The 25,648-nt window shown below is 41.7% G+C and overlaps 1 protein-coding gene across 6 annotated transcripts in view; it reads left to right on the top strand.

Moving 5' to 3' along the window:
• LOC122816964 (serine/threonine-protein phosphatase 4 regulatory subunit 1-like) overlaps positions 1–25,648 on the top strand; it is a 1,601,647-nt gene that overhangs the window by 376,419 nt on the left and 1,199,580 nt on the right. For all 6 annotated transcript variants that reach the window (XM_044090068.1, XM_044090067.1, XM_044090066.1 and 3 more), the window contains one exon: positions 10,377–10,442. In XM_044090068.1, coding sequence (XP_043946003.1) covers positions 10,377–10,442 — 66 coding nt within the window. The remainder of the gene's footprint in view (positions 1–10,376; positions 10,443–25,648) is intronic.

Here is a 25,648-nt window from a genome sequence, read left to right as displayed (position 1 = left end):
TAGGGAGCATTTCTGCTGGGAAAACCAGGACTATTCTCAGTCCAAAAAGAGGCTCAGGAAATTTTTATACCTGCCTCAGCACAGGCAGCTAGCTATCCCTCCTGTTCTGGAGATTGTAGATGATGCTTTCTTGGAATCCAGCCTTAACCCGGATACTTTGCCTCCAGCTCCCAGGAAACCTGTCAGGTAGTATAGAGTACCTGACTCTCACAAATTCCTTTTCAAGAATCCTACTGCGGATCCAGAGACCATTAACCAAGGACCAAAGGCCATTAAGGCTACTACTACTAAAAATCCTACCCCTTCTGACAGGGATTCCTGGGCTTTAGACAGATGGGGTAAGAAGGTATACACCTCTGCTACTCTGGCCATTAGGGCTTCATATGGCCAGTTTCATATGTTAAAGTATCAGCAGCATAATATGGGGCTAATTCAACAGAAAATGATGTTGATTCCTGACTGTGCAGAACAGAAAGATTTACAAGAGTTAATGCATTCTGCTGATCAAGTTGGTAAACATACTTTGCAGTGTGGTTTTGATGCTTTAGAAGCATCTTGGAGGGCTGCTGCCATTGGGTCTGTACATAGAAGGCATACTTGGCTTACGGAACAAAACTTGCCAGATCATGTAAATGCAAAATTACTGGATGCACCCTTAAGCCAAGAGCACCTATTTGGCAATAAAGCAGAAAAAGTCCTCAAAAGGATGGAGGAAAAAGCTAACTCTATGCAAACTGTTAAAGATTTCTTGCAAGTACAGCCACCTAGATTCAGTAGGCATTGGCCTTCAAAGAACTGGGCCTTTCCAGTCCCTTCCAGGCCTTCTCAGTCCAAATTAGAAGCGCTGCAACAAGTATCCAATAAACAAAACACAAACGTTGAGAAAAATGCAACTTTATAACAGCAAAGCTTTCGGGTTACACACCCTTCCTCAGTACTAATACAGGATCCAATAAAACAAACCAATTTAAATAGGAGTCAGTATCAGTCACATGACATGCAGCCTAAAAATCATGTGACAGTTTTAAAATTTCACACAACTAATAAAATATGACATTTATACATATATAAAAAAAATTTTATACACATATAACAAATACAATTGTGCAGTGGGTTCATATATAACGTTTAGCATAACGCAGTACGCTGTATCTTAATTAAAACTGGTTTCAATGTAATAGCAGAATTCAAACCAGGTATATTATCAGCTGATAGCCTTAACAGCCATTCATATTCTTTTATTTCTAGAAGGTTATAGATATCACCCCCCCTGTTTGATGTATATGCCATATCAGTAACCCTAAATCTAAATTTATGTTCAGTATTATGAGTACTTATGTGTTTATATAAAGCATTTTTTTCATTTGCCCTTCTTATCTCAGATTTATGCTCAATGATGCACTCTTTTAACTTCCTAGTTTTTCCTACATAGAATGATGAGCACGCAGTGCAGGTTGCTAAATATACTACATTATTACTAATACATGTAGCTGCTGTATTAAATGTACAAGTCTTATGCGTTATAGGATGAACAAATGTGTTATTAACACTACCATCTACAATATCACTACAACAGCTACAATTCATGCAGCTAAATGTGCCACGCTTACAGGAGTTTCGTTGTGCATAATTTTCTTCTTTAAAATCTTTATAGCATAATCTGCTCTTTAGTGTTTTCATATTCCTATATGAGAAATATGGTTTACTGCTTAAAGCAGCCTTTATGTCCGTAGATGCCATCAAGACTACCCAATATTTTTGTTTAATTCGTTTAACTAAATGTGTCATAGTGTTATAAGTTGTCACATATCTGATTTTATCTTCCTTCAATACATTCTTACTAAGATCAGGTATAGGTTCATCTGCTGACAAAAATGTTGGCTTCAGTTTTGTCTGCCTATCAGCTATAGTATTAGCTTTAATAGCTGATAGTAGTTCAAAATCATATCCACTACTTACAAACTCATCAAATGTTTCTTCTAACTGGGATAAAAAACAAGAACCATCAGTATTTAGTCTACTAATTCTACTAAATTGTGCCATCACAATACCTTTAAAGATGTGGGGGGCGTGCATACTGGTACTATGTATATATCTGCCCGCATGAACTTCTTTTTTATGTACGGTTGTATTGATCGAACTCTCCTTTAACTCAACCCTAACATCTAAAAAGGTTATAGAACTATCTGAATAATCCATTTTAAATTTTGAAAATTCAGTGGTGGTATTCAGATAATGTATATATTCAGTTAATTCTATAGGGGACCCTTTCCAAATTAAAAAGCAATCATCCACGAAACGTTGATAGAAACAAACATTCTTATTCAAGGAATTAGTACTGTTATAAATATATGTCTTTTCCCACTGAAACAAAACTAGATTTGCATAAGTATTAGCTACTGGTGTGCCCATTGCCACACCAGTAAGCTGCAAATAAAATTGTTAAACAAAAAGATGTTATTAGTTAGTACTGTGTCTAACAAAGAACATATATCTTCTATACTTTTCGCTGATAATGAAGACTGCAAAACTAAAAAATCATGAATAGAGTTGATTCGGTATTCATTTGGTATAACTGTAAATAGGGATGAAATGTCCAAAGTCACAAACAAGAATTCCCCTCTGCACCCAGTAGTAGTATTTAAATCATTAAACCATTGTCTTAACTTTAACATAAAATCTGTAGTATCTTTTAAAACAGTATTACTTTGCATTAAAAAAGGTTGCAACTGCTTTTGCAAATAAACTGAATTGGGCTCTGTGAGCCAACCATTACCAGAGACAATGGGTCACATTGGTGGGTCCCTTAGTGACTTATGGATCTTTGGTATACCATACAATTGCGGTACAGTGGGACAAGGAACATAGGTTCATAGGTTCATAGTTTGCTACTAGGCTATCGGCCCTAGGGCCTATACAAGCCTAGCCATAACAATTTCTTGGATATTTCTTCCCACAATATTTACTTCCCTAGACCCCTGTCTATCAGGGCAACTGACGTGATCCCGGGGGTGAATTTCCTATCTCCCATCCAATTGTCAAGGTTCCTTTTGAAGAGGGCCAGGGAGGTTGCTCTGCTTGACATGTATGGGCAGTCTACTCCAAAGTATGGGGAGACTCTGGGTCAAGAACCTATCCCTCCAGCATGTTTTGTTCATTGTGATGACAAGGCTTAGATCCCTGGAGCGTGTGGCTGAGGGATTGGGATTTCTTTGTGGATCATGTCCAACAGCGCAGGGTTTGACATGGCCCTGTATGTTAAGCACAGATCGCCTCTGAGTAGACGATATGCCAGAGAGTATAGCTGAAGTTTTTTTTTAGACTGTCAGCATAGGGCATCTGCTTTAGGCCTGTGATTCTTTTAGTGAGGTATTTCTGCGGCCTTTCCACCTGTTGCAGAGGTTTTGTGAGGTACATACCAAACGGGGCGTTGTACTCTATAATGGGTCTAATGAGGGATGAGTACAGTGGGACAATAACTTCCTTTTTTCTGGATGAAAAACCCTTAGTGATTAGGTGTGCCACATAGGATTTCCTGACTATTGTGGCGATGTGGTTATCAAAGGTGAGACCACCTGTGTCCCCAAGTCTCACATCACACTTTCAGTGTTTAGTGTACTGCCACCTATGTGATAATTCATGTGTACATGTTTATTCCCAAAGGGGATAACTATATATTTCTTAGCATTAGGCTTGAGCCCATGGCTCTGGCACCAAGCATCTGTTTCTGTAAGGCCTTTTTGTAGAATATCCACATCATTTGGGGATTCAATAATTGCGCCCAGTTTGCAGTCATCTGCAAACTTTGTTAGCCAGAGTCCCTTAGTGTTGGCTTGTACTTCAGAGAAGTAGATGCCAAACAAGAGCGGCCCCAGGACTGAACCCTGAGGTACTCCACTTGTCTAGAGCTGAATTTGGAGTCGGCTACTCTTACAGTCTGGGTTCTGTCAGTAAGCCAGTTGGCAACCCATCGAGTGACATAGGGATTTATGCCCAGCTTAGTAAGCTTATCTAGGATTCCAGTGTTGGGGATGGTGTCGAATCCCATGGCAAGGTCCAGATAGGCTGTGTGGACCGCCTTACCCTCGTCCACAGCTCTGGAGACTGATTCGAAGAAGTCAATCAGGTTCAGGAGATGAGATCGGCCCTTCATGAACCCAAACTGGGTGGAGTCCAGTGTTTGAAGGTTGCCAATGTCTGTTTATAAGTTCCATGATAATGCGTTCCATGCCCTTGCATCAGGCCTATCAGACTGATGGGACGGTAGTTCCCATGATCCAAGGTGGATCCCCCCTTGTGGAGTGGGATAACTGTAGCTGTATGCCACTCAGTGGGCACGAAGCCTGAGGTGAGGCTATGATTAAACATGACACTTAGGTGAGGTGCCAGTTCATTTTGTAGTTCATGTAGTACATGGCCCGGGATGCCGTCTGGTCCCATGGATGCTGTATTCTTAGCTTTGGAGAGTGCGGCTTCTACCTGTGTGGCTGTGATTACCGGAATTTGGCAATCTTTTGGTATTGAGATGGGCCCTTTAGGGAGTGAGAGGGGGGTGAAGTTTGCACTAAATCGATCTGCCAGTATACTGGCAATATCCTTGGGATCAGTATATTTAATGCCATTCTGTTGTAGCTCAGAGCAGATCTAAGCATTGCCATTTAGATTCTTGACATAACTATAGAATGCCTTGTGGCTGTCTTTGGAATCTTTGGCAATTTTATTTTTGTAACTAGCTTTGGAGGATTTTAGGAGGGATCTCAGCTTCTTACTGAGGCTGGTAAGGGAGTTTTTTGCATCCTGGGATTTTCCTCTTTTCTGCAACAGTTTCTTCCTTCTGTTGTATAGTTTGTTTATGGCAGGAGACCACCAGATTGGCTTCCTTTTTTTAGAGGACAGTGTCTTGCTTCTATCTGGGATGGCATGATTCATGTACGAGTTGATGTGCTTGTACAGTGCCTTAGTGTAGGATTCAGCAATCGAACTTTCAGCTCCCGTCTGCATGGGTGTCATGAAGTTTGTCACTTCTGACTTGAGTAGCATGAAGTTGGCTTTGGAGAAGTTTTTTTACGGAGGTTTCCGTACTGGGGGGGTGGGTGCGGGATGTTGATGCGGGATGTGGATGCCAAGGGTAATTTGCTTATGGTTAGATCTGACCAATGAGGGGGTGACCACTGGTGTGGAGCATCTATCTCCCATGTTGGTAGTGACCAGGTCTAGGATATTGGAGCCCCTGGTGGGACAATGGATTAGTTGATCCAGGGCGTTGGAATTTATGAATTCCAAGAACCGTTGGGAAAAGGTGTTGGTACCCGAGTAGCTTTCCCAGTTAACGGCAGGGTAGTTAAAAATCACCCAGTATTAGGGTGTTTAGTTGTATCTTAATATTTTCCAGTATGTTTAGAATTGTGTACCGAGAATCTTGGGGCATGGTGGAGGATCTGTTGCAAGCTACAATTTGGATTGCATTCTTACCTAGTGTTAGTTGCACCTGGAGAATTTCAGATGCATTGTGTTGGGCAACTAGCCTGGAGGTGTGAATATGGATACCCACCTTTAGTGTTTCGGTCTTGGTTTGGTGGCCGAAAAGTGTGGTAAGAGTTGTAACCTGGTATTGCAGGGGTACTCTCTGGAGCCTTGAACCAAGTCTCAGTTACTGCACAGATATAGATGTTTTCCATTTTTAGGAGTGCCTCGAGAGAGTGCATTTTGAGATTTAGACTTCTAGCATTGAGTAGCATTACCTTCAAATGTTGCATGCTTGTAAAAAAATGAAACAAATCTAAATCTTCTTAGTCCAAACCCAGGGGTAGCAGACCACCAAGACTTCAGTCTCAGGTTATGCACAGATCTAAGCCGTGGGGTGCTCCCCGTCCAAATCAGGGAGTAGTAAGCCACCCCCCTATGGTAAAATTGCACAATGACTTATCCTTAACTCCTCCAAGCCTTGCTCAACTACGAGAACCTTTGGAGGAAAACTCGCCCTGCATACAAAAAACTGGGAACTCATTACCCAAGACAAATGGGTTTTAAACATGGTTTCCCTAGGATACAGATTCCACTTCCACTCTCTCCCAACCTTAAGTGGATGGCCAGATCCCCCCCAACCAGTGGGCGGAGGCCCAAAAACAAGTACTTTCTCTCCTCAGCATCAAGGCTATTCATCCTGTCCCAGCAGAACAAAGGGGACAAGGCTTTTATTCGACTGTCTCTGGTTCCCAGAAAAGAAAACTGCTGGCATCCTATCCTGGATCTGTCTATTCTCAACACCTTTCTGGTGGTTCCAAAATTCAAAATGTTAACTCTCCAACAACTGCGTCCTGTGCTAGCCAAGGATGCCTGGCTGGCAACCCTAGACTTAAAAGAAGCTTACCTGCACATCCCCATAAAAGAATCTTGCAAGAAATACCTACGCTTCAGGGCAGGCTGTATGCAGTTCTCTGCACTTCCCTTTGGCTTATCTACTGCGCCCAGGGTATTCACAAAGTGCCTAGTTTCAGCCATTGCATTTTGCAGGGAGAGAAGTATACAGATTTACCCGTACTTTGGACAATTGCTTGATTCAGGCGGAAAGTCAGGATTTGCTATTACAACACCTGGCTTTGTAAAGAGACTTCTAACTTCACTGGAGTTGCACCATCAACGAAAAGAAATCACACCCAGTACCCTGCCAACAGATTGTATTCCTGGGAGCAAGCTTGAACACAACTTCCCAGATGGTATTCCTTACTCCAGAGAAACAAATTTGACAACCTACTGGCCACAAAACCCAGCTACCTGCAAGGAAAATACTGCTCTGGGGTGCATGGCCTCTTGCATTCTGTTAATTCCATATGCAAGACTGCATATGAGGAAACTTCAGTGGTATCTAAAAGGTCTGTGGTGTCAACATTCTCAGGACCTGGAAACAATAATTCCTATCATTCCTTGTATAAGGGCAGAGTTCCTTTGGTGGGCAGAGGCCTGCAACCACAACAAGGGACTCTCTTTCTCTCTACTCCCTGCTGCCCAAACCCTAACAGATGCATCAGACTATGCATGGGGGGCTCACTTGGCAGGGCAGTGCATTCAGGGCAAATGGAACACAAAGCAGATGCACCTGCATATCCATCAAAAAGAAATGTTAGCCGTACAGAATGCTCTAAAGCCTTCAAAGAACTTATTCTTCCAGGACAATTATTGGTAAAGACAGACAACACCACAGTTATGTTAGCAGGGGGAACCCATTCTCCTATCCACTCTTCAGACTAGCCATGGCTCTGTGGAACACAGCCTTGAGCAACCAAGTGCACCTACAAGCTCAGTTCCTGCCAGGCAAATTAAATTCACTGACAGACGACTTAAGCAGAAATCTCATGGACCCACACGAATGGAAACTGGAACCCAAAATATTCAAGCTTTTGAGGAACAAATGGGGGACACCAGAGGTGGACCTGTTGCCTTCCCCTCAGAACTATCAATTGAACAAATACTGCACCAGAACTCCCCACAGTCAAGCTTGGAAAGTGGATGCCCTGTCCTTTACCTGGAAAAGCCTCTCAGTCTGTGCCTTTCCCCCTCTGCCTCTCCTCTCGAAGGTTCTAATAAAGATCAAACAGGACATGCCAAGGACAATCCCGATTGCACAAGACTGGCCACGCCAGCACTGGTACCCTGTTTTACGCAGTCAGACAGCGCTACAATCATGGCACCTGCCTCAGACTCCTTCTCTGCTGTCCCCGCAGGCAGGCCAGATTTTGTACCCTCAGCTTCAGACCCTGAACCTCGCAGCCTGGCTAATCACCTGAGCTCACCTCTAGCAACCCTCAGTAAGCAGGTGCTGGATGTCATTCTTGAGGCAAGGAGGTCTAGTACTAGAAAATCCTATTCAGAAAAGTGGAAAAGATACTGTTGCTGGAGCCAGTGTCAGGGGATGGGCACAACGATGCCCAACCTTATATACTAGATTACTTAACAGAAATGCTCCAGAAGGGCCTATCCATCTCTTCCATTAAGATTCATGCCTCAGCCATCTCAGCTCACTATAATACAGAGCCACCCCTCTTCTCTCATCCTCTGGTAAAGTAGTTCCTTAGAGGGGCCAAAAATGTAAGACCCCCCCCCCCCCAGGAGAGCTCCCACTCCAGCCTAGGACCTTAACTTAGTATTGGAAAAACTTACCCCCCCCCCCCTTGACTGGCTGCTACAGCAGAATTGAAATTCCTCTCTTGGAAAACAGCCTTACTTCTAGCCATCACTTCAGCAAGAAGAGTGTCTGAACTGCAGGCCCTTATGGCAGTGGAACCCTTCATTATCTTCCATGCGGACATAGTCTCCCTCGGGACTAACCCATCTTTTATGCCCAAGGAGTGTCTAGTGTGGCTTTAAACCAGTCCATTCATTTGCCTACTTTTTTCCCTAATCCTCAGAATAAAGGGGAAAGGATACTGCATTCTCTAAACATGCACAGACAGCTTAGATTCTATTTGGACAGGACTAAGCCTCTCAGAAAATCTGACTAGCTGCTAGTCAGCTTTGCTCCAGGGGCAGAGGGGAAGGCCATTTCAAAGCAAACCATTTCCAAATGGATAGCACACTGCATCCATTTCTGCTACAGTCACCATGGAAAACCTACCCCACAGGGGATAAGAACTCATTCCACTAGGACTACATCTAGCTCTACTGCATTTCTCAGAGGAGTCCCTACCAGGGACATCCTGGAAGCTGCAACCTGGAGCTCTGTACACACTTTCACCAAGCATTGCCACTTGCCTATCTTTTCTAAATCCAGAGCTGGATTTGCCACAGCAGCCTTACAGCACCAGATTGCCCGCCCTAATGCCTCCACCCTTCCTTAGCTTTGGGAATCAACCCAAATGTGATGACTGCAACAGTGAAACACGAAGAACATAATACATAGTACAGTTGTGTACACTTACCATAAATGTAAATGTTCGAGTGTATTCACTGTTGCAGTCCTGGTTACCCTCCCTCCAGCCCCCCGATTGTCCTTGCTTTCACCTATCCTTTTTGATTTGGCATGTCTTGTACTAACTGTATTTGCTTTTTGCTGGGGGTGTTCCACACCAATTAATTGCTTCCTATTGTGGGGGCACCTGACATCTAGAATAAAAACTGATGCAATGACATTGGCTGCATGTTTTATACCCCTGATGACCTGATGTCATGGAAGAAGTGACAGCATTCGACGCAGAAATCCCAAGACTCTGGTATTCAGGCCGGCTGAGGGCTACCTGCAGGCAGATAACCCAAATGTGATGACTGCAGCAGTGAATACACTCGAACATCTACATTTATGGTAAGTTTACACAACTGTACTATCTGTATTGTCTTCATGCTTCTCAACTCCCCCCTCTAACCCCCATGCAAGTTGTCATCATCTTGGGCTTTTGATAGACCGTACTGGATCTTTCTGGAGCCTTGTTGTACTTCCAACTGTATGGTTATCATTTCCAATAATTTTTTTTGCCTATATTAGCTCATTACAGCTGAGTGAACCTCCAGAAGTTTCTGCAATTTACTCCTCTTGACACCTCTAGGTGTCAAATATTGCTTGTTCATATTTGCATTAATAATTCCAAAACCATGGTACATACAAAGTAGCAGACAATTTCATTTTAAAGCATGCACAGTTTATAACTTAACACCTTTATCTTGATTTGGGCTGCTTATATTTGTAGATAGGGAAAGTGGTGTGTGCTATAGTTCCTTTCTGGTAGGGATCTTTTTCCAGCATTATTTTTGATATACATTGGCACTACAGCATTAGAATTAGGGTGGCACCTTGCCTGTGTAGTTCACAGGCTAAAAGCTGTTCAGGCTGCCTGACACGAGGTGGAGCTAGTTTGCTGCATTCACTGATAGGAAATTAATAATTTTAAAAAGTGTAAACCAGCTAATATTAGACATTGGTGTGACTTTACAGGGTTAACTTGGAAATAGTTTTATGAATTATTCTTCCATACCATGAAGCTGTTGAGTAAGAAGAATCAATCGCAGGATTTAGAATGAAGCTGAATAATAGTGAATAGCCTTTATGTACCCCAATGTCATACCTCCACAGAGGCATTGCTGTCTTTTTTAATGTAGATTATCTGATGTTTTTATCTGTATTGTATTTTGTTTTCCATACTGTGAGAAAAATAACTTTTGTAAGTCTTTCTCTTATGTTCTGTATGTATAGCAGAAGGTTCCCTATTTCTTACTACTTTCAGCATAAATATCATCTTTGCTGCACTCAGCATTTCTCTTGTTTCAGTATGACTTTTATCTTAAAACCCATATGGTTTGATAGTAGTGTGGGAATGTGCACATCTGACTTCATTTCAAATGGAATGTAGCTGTTATTATACTAATTTACTTGTCCTTTTTATTTTCAGGTTTGTGCTGCTAACTTTGGAGACATCTGCAACACAGTTGGTCAAGAAGCTACAGAGAAATATTTGGTATGTGTTGCACTGTGTGTATTATATCTAATACATGTTCTGCAGACAGTTACCTTATTCTCTTTAAAGGTTTTAATGCATTTTCCATTGAGTTATTGCAGCTCATTACTGCCATTGTTTTCCAAATGCTTACCAAAGCATGCCCACCCTGTTTCAGAAGCAGTTTATGGTGTAAGGGACCTCTCACTTACTAGAAGGGAGCCCTGGTGATCTTGTGGGACTTGATCTTGCTCAATGTCAAAACCTGAATTATGTATATGCTTACATTTCTCTAATATCTCCCTTAAAGATGCTGCTTAATTAACTCCTCTTAGTTGTTTGTATTTTAACAGAATCATGGAATTGGGGTTTTACATGCTGAACTAAAACTCCAAGAGTAGGAATGCACTGCTTTTGGATATATTGCTGCCTTGTTTTTGTCTTCATACCAGCATTGCAGGGATAGTCAGTATTCAGTGGAATTCTGTTTTGTTAATAATTGTTAGATTATGTTTATGGTTCATTTCTCCACATGTTTGTTACATAAACAAGATTGAGATTTTCTGTTGTAGTCCAGTTTGTGTGTATGTGTAGGAAGTATTGGGGTGTACATTCGGCTATCAAACGTCTGAACAGCTAACAAAAAACATTTAAAGTTCACTCACTGAATTTTCATTTTGTTGGCAGGGTAAGAAACTACTTGTCCAACACTTCCCCATCTCACACACGGAAGTGTTTCAAAACCACCAATGTGGGAGGACTTTGACCCCCCCCACAGACACCTTCCTTACTATATGTACAAACTCCGAGACTGCACTACAGTGGAGAAGGGGGGCTTGAAGCACTTTGTGTGTGAGACTGGGAAGTGTTTGACAAGTAGTTACCTTGTCGATGAAATGAAAGTTCATGGAGTGCTTCCATGCTTATTGTTCAGTATTCAGCCATTCGATGGTTAGCCCATTCAGTGGCCGACAATAGACCACCCATGTCCTTAATCATTTCCTGAGAATGGTGACATTTGGGTTATATCCCACCTACTTTTGCCTTTATCACAGCCAGTGGTCTAATCAGCAGTTGTTTTTTAATGTCTTTAAATCCTGTTTTAGATAGTGGCACAGGTGTGCATACATTAATAGAAGAGAAAACGAACAATAGTAACATAGTCGACATATATATTTTTAATTTTAATAATTATCTTTCAGTCCAGCATTAGATTAATTTACTCTCTTAAAGCTTACTTCTCACAAACAGTTTTCTCTGTGTATTTTTCCCAGAAATTCCATTTATTTCTGTGACTTTATCCTTCTATTTTCTAAGATCCCACATCCATTTCTTTTATCTCATTTACAGTATTCCATGCTTCAGTTACAGTTTTACATTTTGATTTCCTTTCTTTAGTAAATGCATTTTTGACAGCCAGTAGCATTAAACTTACTGAGGCTTTGCTATGTCTTAGCAGTAGATCTGATGTCCCAGCTCAAAATAATCATTTTCTTAGTTACAGTGATTTTTTTGTAAGCATTTTGGATGAAGTGTTCCATAGGGAATTTTCAAAAGTATCCCAGCTTGTTGCCACCCCAAAAAAAATAAAAAATGAAATGTTCCCAATTACCCCTCTCTCTCTCTTTCCCATCACACCTCTAGCATTTGTTGTATGCTGGAGAAAAAAATCTCTGAAGTCTTTTTGGGGTATCAAGCTGAAATCTGAAACTTTCTGGACTTTGTTGCATACTTGGGAGACATACAGATATTATCCTGGTGTTCTTTCGTAAATTGCCTTTCCATTCTGCTTTTCTAAGTTTTCCAACCTTCTCTGACTGATTCTTACAACTGTTACATAATATTGTATATTTCCTTCTAATTAGCCCTATGTTACAGCTTCTACTTTAGTATCAACTAATCTTTATTATTAGGAACAATATCTTTATTATTAGGAACAGGCCCCCTGGCTGCTGCGCGTTCCTGGCCCCAGCGTCTACCATTCTGTTTGAATCATCTATCGTATACTAAAACCCTAAGAATTTACCTACCTGGTGAAAGGACCCACTGCTAACAAACCAAACCAACTCCTCTTTAGAAAAAGACTTGCCGTCCGGCTTAAGAACCCAGTTCACTAGGAGGTAAGGAAGTTTGAATCATCTATCGTACACTAAAACCCTAAGAATCTACCTACCTGGTGAAAGGACCCACTGCTAACAAACCAAACCAACTCCTCTTTAGAAAAAGACTTGCCGTCCGGCTTAAGAACCCAGTTCACTAGGAGGCAAGGAAGTATGTGTTATCTAACAGAGTAGTAATATTCAACACTTGCTTAAAATCTGGTGCATGTATGATACGCTACCTACCCAGGATACCCAGCAGCCGTATTCCCCTCTCTATTCCCTAAACACTTATACACATGGTTTCTCATTTCTTATTCTTGTGCTATCTCCTGTAATTTATCTACAGTAGCACTCATAAACCCTCTACCTTTTTATCTCTGCTCCCTTGTCACTGTTGCATTACAATATCTGACCACTAGATGGCTGACTAAACTAGGATAGCCCCTTAGACATCCAACCTGCCCTGATTTTTTCCTTTGAAATAAAAGCTCTGTCCCTGGATTGAGGATTTCCCTCCTGCCCTATTTTTCCACTTTACCCTCTTCTTTCCACTAGCTTTTCTCTTAGCATCCACTTACTTTCTCTACATTGGTTCCTCCTTTCTTTGCCTATCCTTCCCAACTAAGGCACCAAGTAGTTAGCTGTTTGCTGATTGTTTCTTTCTCCTCACTGACTTTCTCAGTTACCTGTCTGAACCCGCTTTGTTCGCCCTGCGGGCTCACTCCGCTCCCCTACCCTACCCCCAATTCTCACCCACCCCCAGAGGTCCTAGCCATATACTTCTGTAACCACACCCCTTCTTTTTTTCATCCTATCGTACACCTCCTCCACTCAATAGCCCTACCCCTAACCTCTTCAAAGCCCTAATTAGATAATTGATTTTTTTATAGTACCCCCTTACCTCTCCCAACCCCTTCCTGTTTTACTTCTACTCTATAGCATCTCTCTTCCAGCCACCTTTATTTTTTACTCAATTGTATACAGCTTCTCTCCTATAACCAGCGTTACTTTACTAAATTGTACACCTCTTCCCTCTACCTACTCTCCCTCTTTAAACCACTCTCCTTTCTCCTACCTGTAGTTTACTTACTACACTCCTACCATCCATATACCCAAACTACTTGGCTCCATATCCTAATGGCCCCAACACACAAATCTATACTCACAAGCCTGCTACTCTTAACTTCAACTTTTACTTCTCTCACAATACCATACACATTAACCTTGTATGAATACTTCTCACTTCCTGAACACCACCACCCCTACCAGCAAACTCTACCCATTTCTCCCTTAAACAACATTAACCACAGTAACATAACCTCCTCTTCTATCTATATAGTACCAAAATACCATAGAGCTACCCATGATGTCCTTCAAGGATGCATCTGCAGTCCTAACAAATGGGTTGTCCTGTCGTCAGGCAGCCCTTCGGTCGGCCGGATTCCAAAGTCTGGGTCTGGCCTCGGCTGGTGTCGCACTTCACCCAACGTCATCTCTGCTAGTCTTCGGGTATAAAGGCATCAGCCGACGCCATTTTCCTCAGTTTTTCTTGCCGCGTGGCGCCCGAAGCAGAAGCTGTTCGCAAGTGCCGGTCGGTCAGATCCAGAGATTACTACTACCGAATACTACTTCGAAGACTTCTAAAAAGCTAAGTACCCCGTTGGGGACTCTTTCTTGCCTCAGCCGATGTCAGAAAAAGTGAATAACTGTTTAACTTGTGGGAAACAAATACTTCATAAAGATTTCCACTCTTACTGCTTGCCTTGTTTAGGCCCAGACCACGACTTAGCAGCCTGTTTAGCCTGTGCTTCTTTCAACCGACGAATGCTTAGGCGTCGGTCGGAGTTTGCTGAACAGTTTTTCGGCTCAGATTTTGCGTACATTATGCCGTCGGATCCTCCGACTTCTCAAATTGTTAAGAAACGCAAAGAAAAAGACCGACACTCGCGGTCCGCGGTTTCGGCCGAAACCACGGTTAAGCAAACCGCGAGTGTCTCGGTTTCGGCCGAAACCGAGCAAACGGGTCAATCTTCAGCCGAATCCATGACTACTACCGAGGCTCCTGCTACCCTAGTTGAATCGGCCTCTGAAGTTTTGCCTACTAATGTGGTTTCTCTAGAATTATCGGACACCATCCCTTTGGATGTCTCTACCCCAGCACGTGGTGCTGCTAGGCCTCCTGCATCCATGTCTATAAAGGCCTTTGCCAGGGCTAAAGCAGCCAAAACTGCTAAGTCGGTGCCTGTTAAGCCCCCCTCTCACAGGCCCAGTTCCAGTTCCCAAATGCTTACTCTGGCAGAGGATCTCATCTCTTTAATAAGGGGATCCCAATCTCACCCAGACAGGGCCTCTCAACCTCCAGAAAAGAGACCTAGAGCAGAGCCCCCTGAGCCAGTGTCCTCAGATGACTCTTCTGATGATTCAGACTATACAGACCATCCAGAGGCTCCTTTTTCTACTTATGAAGATTCCGATGCTGAAGAATCTATACCTTCTGCCTTTCCACCAGAGGAATTTTCCTTTGGGGAAACCTTACATGCCATGAGAGAGCAATTCCAATGGCAGGGACAAGATTTCTCTGATTCAAGAAAAAGGCTTAGGACCTTTCTACACTTACCGCAACATAGGCCCTTAGCTATACCTCCAGTTCTTCCTGTTGTGGATGATGCATTTAATGATGTTTGCACTGCTCCTGATACTTTACCTCCAGCCCCTGCCAAGCCCGATAGGTTTTACAGGGTGCCGAACACTCATCACCACTTATACAAGGCTCCCCTTGCAGATCCTGAGACTATCTCCCAGGGGCCTAAGGCAGTAGCTTCGACCTCAGTGAAAAACCCTCTCCCTTCTGAAAGGGAATCCCGGTCCTTAGAGAGATGGGGTAAAAAAGTATACACCTCTGCTACTCTCTCAGCTAGAGCTTTGAACTGTCAGTTTCATATGATCCAATACCAAGAGTTTATGCTTGATCAGTTAACTAAGAAACTGTCCTCTGATGATTCCTTAGATAAGAAATATGTTTTAGAAATGGTGAATAACATTCAGCAGGTTAGTAACCATTCTTTAAAATGTGGCTATGATGCACTGGAGGCTTCATTTAGATCAGCCATGACTGGCACAGTTATAAGAAGGCATGCATGGTTGAAAGAACAGGTCTTGCCGGATCATGTTAAAGCAAAGCTATTAGATGCTCCTATGGATAAGGTCAGTCTATTTGGTTCTCTTGCCCAGCAAGTAATGAAGAAAATGGAAGAGAAGGCAAAATCTGTACAAACAGTTAAAGATTTCTTACAGGTTCAGCCCCCAAGGTTTAGCAGGAACTGGGCTTCCAAAAATTGGTCCTTTCCAGACTCCTCTAAATCTCAGAGAGGCAGGAATAGACGTTCCAGAGGCAGAAATCAGTCCAGAGGAGGTGCCTACAGAGGATGCCAGTGGCAAGGCAATAACCAACGAGGCACAGACACAACCACTGCCACTGCAACAGGACAATCACAGTGACTTGGCTCTGACACCGCCTACCAGGGAACAAATAGCAGCACCCTTAGGCGGAAAGTTAGCCTTATTTTCAAAAAATTGGCACTATATCACAAGAGACAAGTGGATTTTGCAAACTATAGACCAAGGCTACAGGTTTCATTTCCACACCTTACCAGTAAAAAGAGGAATGCCAAACCTACCACCAAATCAAAAAACAGAAGCTCTAATACAGATAGCTCAATTAACAAAGATGAGAGCTGTGGAAAGGGTACCACCTACAGAACAGGGCAAAGGATTTTACTCCAGACTCTTCCTAGTACCAAGAAAAGAAAAGTTGGAGACCTATTCTCGACCTGTCCGCTTTAAACACATTCATCATTGTTCCAAAATTCAAAATGCTGACCCTACAACAACTTCTTCCCATGCTGGGCAAGGATTGTTGGCTGGTAACTCTAGATCTCAAGGAGGCATACCTGCACGTCCCCATACGACCAAATTGCAGAAGATACCTCAGATTTCTTGCAGGATCAGAGCATTATCAATTCTCAGCATTGCCTTTTGGCTTATCTACTGCCCAGAGTGTTCACGAAATGCCTGGCATCAGTAATCGCTCATTGCAGGCTACAGGAATCCAAATTTATCCATACCTGGACGACTGCCTGATACAAGCGGACAACAAAAGCAAGCTGACACAAGACTTACAAAGAGTCATTTGCTTACTACAAGCCCTGGGATACACAGTCAATTTAAAAAAGTCAAGACTGATACCATCCCAAACAAGAACATTCTTGGGTGCAGAATTGGACACAGTAAAACAGATGGCATTCCTAACCGCAGAAAAACAAGAACAACTCCCTCTTTACTTCTTGGCATTAACAAAGCAGAACAAACTAACAGCAAGGAAAGTACTGCAGGCCTTGGGCTTCATGGCATCATGCATAATCCTGGTCCCCCATGCCAGACGGCATATGAGAAAGCTACAGTGGTACCTAAAGAATCTATGGTCTCAACACAGGCACAGCTTAGAAACTGAAATACCACTAATCCCATGCCTGAAACAAGAGTTCCTATGGTGGGCTCAAGCATGCCAGTCAAACCCAGGTTTGCCCTTCCACAACATTCAAGCAAGCCAAACCATCACAACGGACGCCTCAGACCTAGGTTGGGGGGCCCACATTCTGGACAAATGCATTCAAGGATTATGGACTCCAGATCAGCTGCACCTGCACATAAATCAAAAAGAAATGCTGGCAGTAAAACTAGCAATCCAGAATTTCAGACCATTCCTCAAAGAAGGCCAATTAATGATAAGGACAGACAACACCACAGTCATGTGGTACATCAACAAACAGGGAGGCACTCATTCATACCCCCTATGCCGAATGGCTCTGGACCTATGGAATATGGCTCTGAGCTACAACATTCAGTTACAGGCAATATTTGTACCGGAAAAGAAAACATCCTAGCAGACATGTTAAGCAGAACTACCTTGGATGCTCACGAATGGATGCTACACCGGACATCTTCAAGGCCATCACAAAGAAATGGGGAATGCCACAAATAGACCTATTCGCATCCCCACTCAATCACCAGCTCAAGAAATTCTGCACAAGGACATACCACCCACTTGCTTGGAAGGTGGACTCTCTATCCTTCAGTTGGAAAGGCCTGACAGCATATGCATTCCCACCTCTTCCTTTGATGCACAAGGTACTACTGAAAATCAAAGAGGAACGTCCAAGGATAATTCTGATAGCTCCAAATTGGCCAAGACAACATTGGTATCCATTGCTGAGGAGCATGTCTCGGGAACGTGGACACTACCCTGATTCCTTTGATGTTAACTCAGAGCGACTACAATATCATGCATCCAAACCTGAAAACTCTGCAACTGACTGCCTGGAACATTTCATAAGAGCAACTAACCCAGATTTATCCCAAAGGGTTAAAGACATTATCCTTGAGGCCCGCAGACCTTCAACAAGAAGGAACTATGCAGGAAAATGGAAAAGGTTTGTCATTTGGAGTACTGAAAGAGGAAAAGATCGTCAAAGATAGATATTGCCAACATCCTGGAGTATTTGGCAGAGCTTCTCCATACAGGCCTGTCCTATTCCTCCATCAAGATACATGCATCAGCTATTTCTGCAGAATACAGCTTGATCCCCTGTCTTCTCACATCCTCTACTCAGGCAGTTCCTCAGAGGAATCAAGAATGTAAAACCTCCTAGGAAACCACCATTACCAGCATGGGACTTGAACTTTGTGCTAGAAAAAATGACACTCCCTCCATTCGAACCAGCAGCAACAGCAGATCTTCAACACCTATCCTGGAAAACTGCTTTCCTACTGGCAATTACTTCAGCAAGAAGGGTTTCGGAACTACAGGCCTTAATGGCAGTACAACCCTTCCTAATCTTCCATTAAGATAGAGTGTCCATGAGAACTAATCCTACATTTATGCCTAAGGTGGTATCCAGAGTGTCTCTAAACCAGGCAATCCACCTACCTACCTTCTTTCCCAATCCACAGAACAGGGGGGAAAGACTGCTGCATACCTTGGATGTACATAGACAGTTGCGCTACTACCTGGACAGAACCAAGGGCAATAGAAAAACTGACCAGCTTCTAGTAGCTTATGCAACAGGAAGGGAAGGAAAAGCAATTTCCAAACAGACAATCTCCAAGTGGATAGGAAATTGCATAAGATTCTGTTACTCCTACTATGGAAAGCAAATTCCACAGAACATAAGGCCTCATTCTACAAGGGCTACAGCCACTACCACAGCTTTCTTACGAGGAGTGGCTACCAAGGACATTATTGAGGCTACTTGGACCTCCGTGCATACATTTGCCAAGCATTATAACTTGCCTCTATACTCTAGATCCCGAGCAGGGTTTGCCACTGCTGTGTTGCAAGGGATCCTAACTACACCATAATTCTTCTTCCTCCTCCCCTAGTTTGGCTATGGTATTCTACCCATTTGTTAGGACTGCAGATGCATCCTTGAAGGACATAGTACAGTTTTGTACCTACCATAAATGTAGATGTCCGAACAGTATAGCATCTGCAGTCAGGATTACCCACCCTCCTTCCCCTCTGTGGTACTCCTAGGGTATTTACCCTCCTAATAGCTAGCTGGGGGGGATCTCTTATGGTGTATTTGTTTGTATATATGTACATACATGCTTATTTTTTGTGTTTGCCTACTATTTTTTTTGGAAACATTGGCATTTACCCAAAATTTAGCTTTCCAAAAGGGCAACTGGCATCTGGGGCAAGAAACACTGAGGAAACTGGCGTCGGCTGATGCCTTTATACCAGAAGACCAGCAGAGATGACGTCTGTTGAAGTGCGACACCAGCCGAGGCCAGACCCAGACTTTGGAATCCGGCCGACCGAAGGGCTGCCTGACGATAGGACAACCCATTTGTTAGGACTGCAGATGCTATCCTGTTCGGACATCTACATTTATGGTAGGTACAAAACTGTACTTTACTTACTTCCCTATAAAAAAATGCCCAAACAATTTCTACAAAATCCTTAAGTTTATGCAATATCCTCACCAACACCCCCTATTAGATGGTGATATTCATCCTAACCCAGGCCCCAATACTGACATTCCCAATAACCTACGCAATCTGTTATCTCCCCCAATCACTACTTTAAATAGACCCTCTAGCTCCCTCCTAATAGCTCACCTTAACATCCATAGCACTAACAATAAAATTACCCACCTACATGCACTCTTAGATGTCCACTCATTTGATATTCTCTGCATTACAGAGACATGGCTAAAGCCCTCAACTCTGGACCAGGAGATTACCCCTCCAGGGAATAATATCTTGAGACTTGACCGTAAAACCAAAAAGGGTGGAGGTGTAGCCATTCTGTATAAATCTGAACTCCAAGTTTTACCTTTCAATGTGCTCCTACCACCAGATACCAGTTCAGAAATTCTTAGTGCCAAACTTCAAATCAGCAATTCCAAATCCATCTATCTAATTTGTGCATGTCTCCCCCCTGGAAATAATATCAACACTCTTGAAAACTTACTTAGTTACCTCACTACCCATCTACCTCAGGAAACCATAGTATTCGGTGATTTGAATATAGACTGGGCTTCTTGCAGCTCCCTTAATCCTCCCAATCATATAAATCTTTACGGATTCTCACAAATTGTAACCACCCCTACTAGAATCCATAAGCCAAGCAGTAAGGGAACAACCCTAGACTGGATCCTTATCAACAGCCACCTTGATACTTATAAACCAGGAACCCTCCCTGACGATATTAGTGACCACATGCTAACCTATATTATTAAACAAAGGATCCATAGCCCAAGTACTAATAAATTTAAAACCTTACGTTCTAAAAAACTTTTTAACTTGGAGAGCTTCCAAATGAACTGAAAGCTTGTGACTGGTCACCTATGTCTCATCTTCCAGTTGATGATGCAGTGACCTACTTTAACACTAGATTCCTTCAAATCCTTGATTACCACGCTCCCTATTGTTCTTCCCGAATAAGGACCAAAATTGCCCCCTGGCTCACAAAACAAACTAGGCAAAAGATCCTCCTCAGAAATAAAATTTGGGCCAAATGGAGAGTCTCTAAATGTCCATCAGATCACCTCTACTTTAAACAGTTAAGAAATGCTACCAAGAAATATATTCTCGGAGACAAAAAAGACTATTACCTTTACCTCCAACAAAATCATCAGCAAAAAACACAAAATTTCTGGTCTGGCATACACAAACTTCTTCAGCCAAGACACACTAAAACTCCTGCCCCTACAGGATTTAACCAAAATAACGCTAACCTAATTCCTGATGCCTTTAATAACTACTTTACTGAAGCCATTCGAACCCTTGCCAATACTTTACCTCCTATTACTACATCCCCATTAAATACCACAAAGACTCCATCTCCTGCCTTTCAAATACAACCAGTATCTACATCACTCATTTGCAAACTCCTTCAAAAACTAAAACCATGCACCCCTTCTGCTCACTGTCTTCCAGCTGAATATCTGCAAATAGCGACAAAAGCTATTGCCTATCCCATCTCCATCCTTATAAATAGAACAATTTTAGAAAGCAAAATCCTCACCGTTTGGAAAATATCCCATATCATCCTTCTACATAAAGGTGGGCCATCTACTGAACTCTCCAACTTTTGGCCTATTGCCTTACTGTTTCCAATAGCTAAGATTATGGAAAATGCATACACAGACAACTACTTGACCACCTTCTCCAAAACAATCTACTTGCCAACTGCCAACATGGTTTTAGGCCTTTCCATAGTACAACTGCCCTTCTATCCTTCTTTGATTCCATAAACAAAAATCGTAACAACAACACTTTTTCCTCTGCATTATTTATTTACCTTTCAAAAGCCTTTGATATGGTCAACCATAATATCCTTATAGACATTCTAAAAGCCCAATCTCTTGACTCACAAGCACTAAATTGGTTTGAATCCTATCTGGAAAACAGGCGACAAGCAGTATTGTGGGATAATAATCTTTCAAAATCCCTTCCTGTGAACACTGGAGTGCCCCAAGGCTCTTTTTTAGGACCTCTACTTTTCTCATTGTTTATTAATGACCTACATACCAAAATTCCTCAGGCCACCTGCATACAATATGCAGATGACTCTACTTTAATTTGTTCAGCCAAGTCCACAACCTCTCTTCAGTCTCTCACCCAGACAGTATTCAACAGTGTTGAAAATTGGTTTATGCAACACTGCCTCCTCCTGAACCCTAAGAAAACAAAGTTATTGCTCTTTGCTCCAACTCATAAGTCACCTCAACTGCACTTTACAATAACCTCAAACAATGCAACTATCATATTCCCAGACACTTCTACCTGTCCACTAGGAGTAACAATTGATAATAACCTTAGTTTTGATGACCACATTAACTTTACTTTAAAGTCAGTCAACAAAAAACTAGGCACTCTTTACAGAATCAATCCCTTCCTTTCTCCTACAGCCAGAATAACTATTGCCCAGACCCACCTTATCTCTGTTCTATGCTTCAGCATTATATACCAATCTATTAAAAAATAACCTGACCAAACTCTCTACTAGTTGCAACAACATAGCCAGATTTGCCACTGGGACCAACTTTAGAACTCACCACTGTCTTAACCTAAAATAACTGGAATGGCTAGAACTGCAGAACCAACTTCTTTTTCAACAAATTATCACCCAAAAGATCCTTTACCACCCTAAAAATACCCCTATCCTCACTAACCTGATCTCACCCTGCACAAATCTTGCCAGACTACGCTCAGATGATAAGCTCCTAGTTTCCACTGTTAAATCAAATAACAAGGCTGGAGACTCTCTTTTCACCAACACAGCGGGGAAAATCTGGAATCCACTTCCTATTGAACTTTCCTCCCTTGCTTCCACTATTCTTTTTAAAAAGCATCTGAAAGAATATCTTGCAACTCACTGGCTGTGTCCCTGCCCGAACTCAGACTGATATCTCTTTCATCTCCTGCTCTCTCTATACTTCCCTACTGTACTGTTTTTATCTCACCTATCTGTAGTAACTAAAAAAAAAAAAAAAAACAATCAACTTCCTCAATTTTATGGGTTTTTTTGTTCTCTGTATTTAATCTTAAATCTACTAAGTTATTCTGTAAAACTTTTGTTCCCAACTATGTATCTAATGTATTGTAATTCACTTGTCTATTGCTATATATTGTATTTATATTTTCTTTTTGTCACTGCTACTGGTTGGAGCTTTTCTCCCTGGGCCTCTACTGAAAATGGACATATATCCAGTTAGACTAGCCCGGTCAACAAATGTAAAATAAATAAAACTAAACGCTCTACTTGAGCTGGTCTTTTACTTAGCACTCCCATATCCTTTTCTCTTTACCTATACTCTGTTATCAATCTGCGGTAGAGGAAGTAGTCTCTAACCTGCAGTCCAAACTTCTTCCTGGCCTTATTCCACTTTACCTTCCTCCTCTGGTTATTTGCCCTCAGTACCTTGGTTCCCTTTATAATTTTCTCATATTCAAACCTCCTCTTGCTTATTTTTTGTACTCGTATTTGCAGTCATCCATATTGGTAAAATCTCCTTTCTCCACTCCTTTGTTGGTTTAGCTCTTTGAATACTTTCTGCTGCTTTACAGATTTATAATGTGTATAGTGCTGTGGTTCTCCTTAAGGATCTATATCCAAAATCCTACTCTCTCCGTATTGAACTCCTCCATTTCATCATCATCTGTTTCTGCTTTGGTTTATAACTTTCTGCTTATGTTAGTATATAAGCCTTAACTGTGTAGGTCTAAATTATATCCCTTCAAATTGGGTAATGCTGAACCACCTTATTCTGAGGGAGATCAACTTTACTTCACTGAAGTTTTGCCTTATTCCAAATAAATTCCTTTAGGTCTTTATTAGTTAGTGTCTAGTGTTTTCTCTGAGTGCTAAAAATATGTATGACCTGTATATAACTAAAGGGAATAAAATATTTCCATTACTTGTATTTTACTCTTCGTATCCATATTCAAGATCTTCCAGTTCTCAGTTTTTGTATGATATTTTGTTTAGTCTCTTCCCACATATCCTAAGCTGCCATAAAATAATTCTTTTTTAAGTCATTGAAGAAATTTGTGAGTATATAATTTATTGATCAAGCTTTAGTGTTATCTTCATTAATTTTATATCCTGAAAAGACATGAAACTATCTCAAAATGTTCCAAGACACCAAAATGTCCTTTTCTAGATTTTTCAGATACAAAATATCCTCTGTAAATAAAATTAATTTTTCTTGATTGAAACACCATTTATTTCTTGAATTTGAGTTCCTTAGTTTCTTTTTCAGTGGCTCTAAATTTAAAGTGAATAACAAAAGGGAGAGAGGACGCCCCTCCCTGGTTCCTTTGTTCAAATACCTTGTCGGAGAGGAATTGTCCCACTTTAATTCTTGCCTCTGACCCTTCATTTATCCTCCTAATTAACTTTATTATTGTATCAGGGAGTGCATACACTTTTATTGACCTATTCATAAAATCCCAGCTTATTCTGCATCAAGTCTCACCAACAGCCAGTAGTATTTTCTTGCATTCTGCTTTCCTCTGGATCGTCAAATTTCTGTTAATGTTTTCATATGTTTGCTTCCCCTCCACAAAACCGCATGGATCCATATGTATCAATATGGCAATACCTTTGACATTCTTTTAGCTAATGTAGAAATAAACACTTTATAATCATGGCTTAAAATTGAAATGGGTGTATATGAAGCATGTTTGGTGGGTCTTTACTTTCATTAGGCAGTACAGCCACCACAGCTTTCTTCCAAGATGTTGGTGCGTCCCTCCTTGTAAAAAAAAAAAAGTTAAAGAAATCCTTTCAGGCCTTTTTTAGCTTTCCAGAATTGCTTCCATTTGCACTCCTGATTTCTGCATTTCTGTGCTGTATACAAATTTTCGTAAAATTTCTGGACTATCTCAAATACCTTTACAGGATGTCTGGTTGTTTTTCTTTTTATAGGCTCCCAAGGTTTGATGACAACACTTTCTAATTTCTATTGCCTGAAGTCGCTGTGCTAAAAGTTTTTGCGATCCGGAAATATTATCAAAAAATAGTTGCCTAACAGCAGTCTTTCTAAACTCATGCATATTATCCAGATACTTCCTTATTCTGTCTTTACCATTCTGCATTGATGCCTCTTTCTGTCTGAGATTCCCCTTGTTCTGCAAGACTTTATCCTTTGTTGGTCCGTCTAGGCAATTCCTATTGGCTGTTAACCATATCTCTTTCTCTTTTATTTCTGCCCTGTTTTTAAACTCCATTTTCATTTTATCCCACTCATTAGCTATTACTTCTGAAGATATTTTGGTTTTCCCTAATAACTCTCAAATAAGTTAGAGCCCCCACTCCTATAATCAGCACTTATCTGCCCATAATTGAATATCACTTCCCACTTGGTGTGTACCATACTAAGCACCTGGAGCAATTAGAGAGACCTCGGAGGTTTCTAACAAAGATCAAGGGGCTCCAGCATGTGCCTTATACGGGCTGACTTTATGTTCCTGTCACAGTACTCCGTATTGTATAGACTTCTCAGAGGAGACTTAGGCCTAGCCTACAGAGCATTCCAAGACCCAATCCTAATGAACTTGCTGCATATTTGTAAATCAAACAGGACTAGGGCTACAAGTTCTAGGGACCTAAATATGGCCTGTGGCTTAAATAAGACATGCTGGAGGGACATATTTTATCTCCCAGTGACTGCCGCATCTTTGGAACAGGCTACCAATTCACATGAAGCAGATCACCTCTATGATACTGTTCAAGAGGAACCTGGACGAGTGGATGGAGCACCGTAAATTCTTACCAGGAATAGAGCCCACAACCTTCCTGGACATGGACAGTCATCACTAAATGCAGTCTTGGGTATTGACTAGCATTTCTATCGCATTACATTGGGATGAAATGGCTAGGCTTAAATGGCCTCCAGGTCGATAGCCTAGTAATCTCCTATGATCCTATAAACTTACACTGCTCATTCCTTAAATTCATCTCTTTTCAACTGGTAGGTGGGAAAATGCTGATGTCTCATTTTTACTTCCTTACCCTGCATTTTTGTTTTAATCAGTGCATGATCTGAAGTACTT

Source organism: Protopterus annectens, chromosome 12.part0 (assembly GCF_019279795.1).
Source record: "Protopterus annectens isolate FY-2018-M chromosome 12.part0, PAN1.0, whole genome shotgun sequence".
NCBI classification, from domain to species: domain Eukaryota; kingdom Metazoa; phylum Chordata; order Ceratodontiformes; family Protopteridae; genus Protopterus; species Protopterus annectens.
This window is presented reverse-complemented; position numbering and strand designations above follow the sequence as displayed.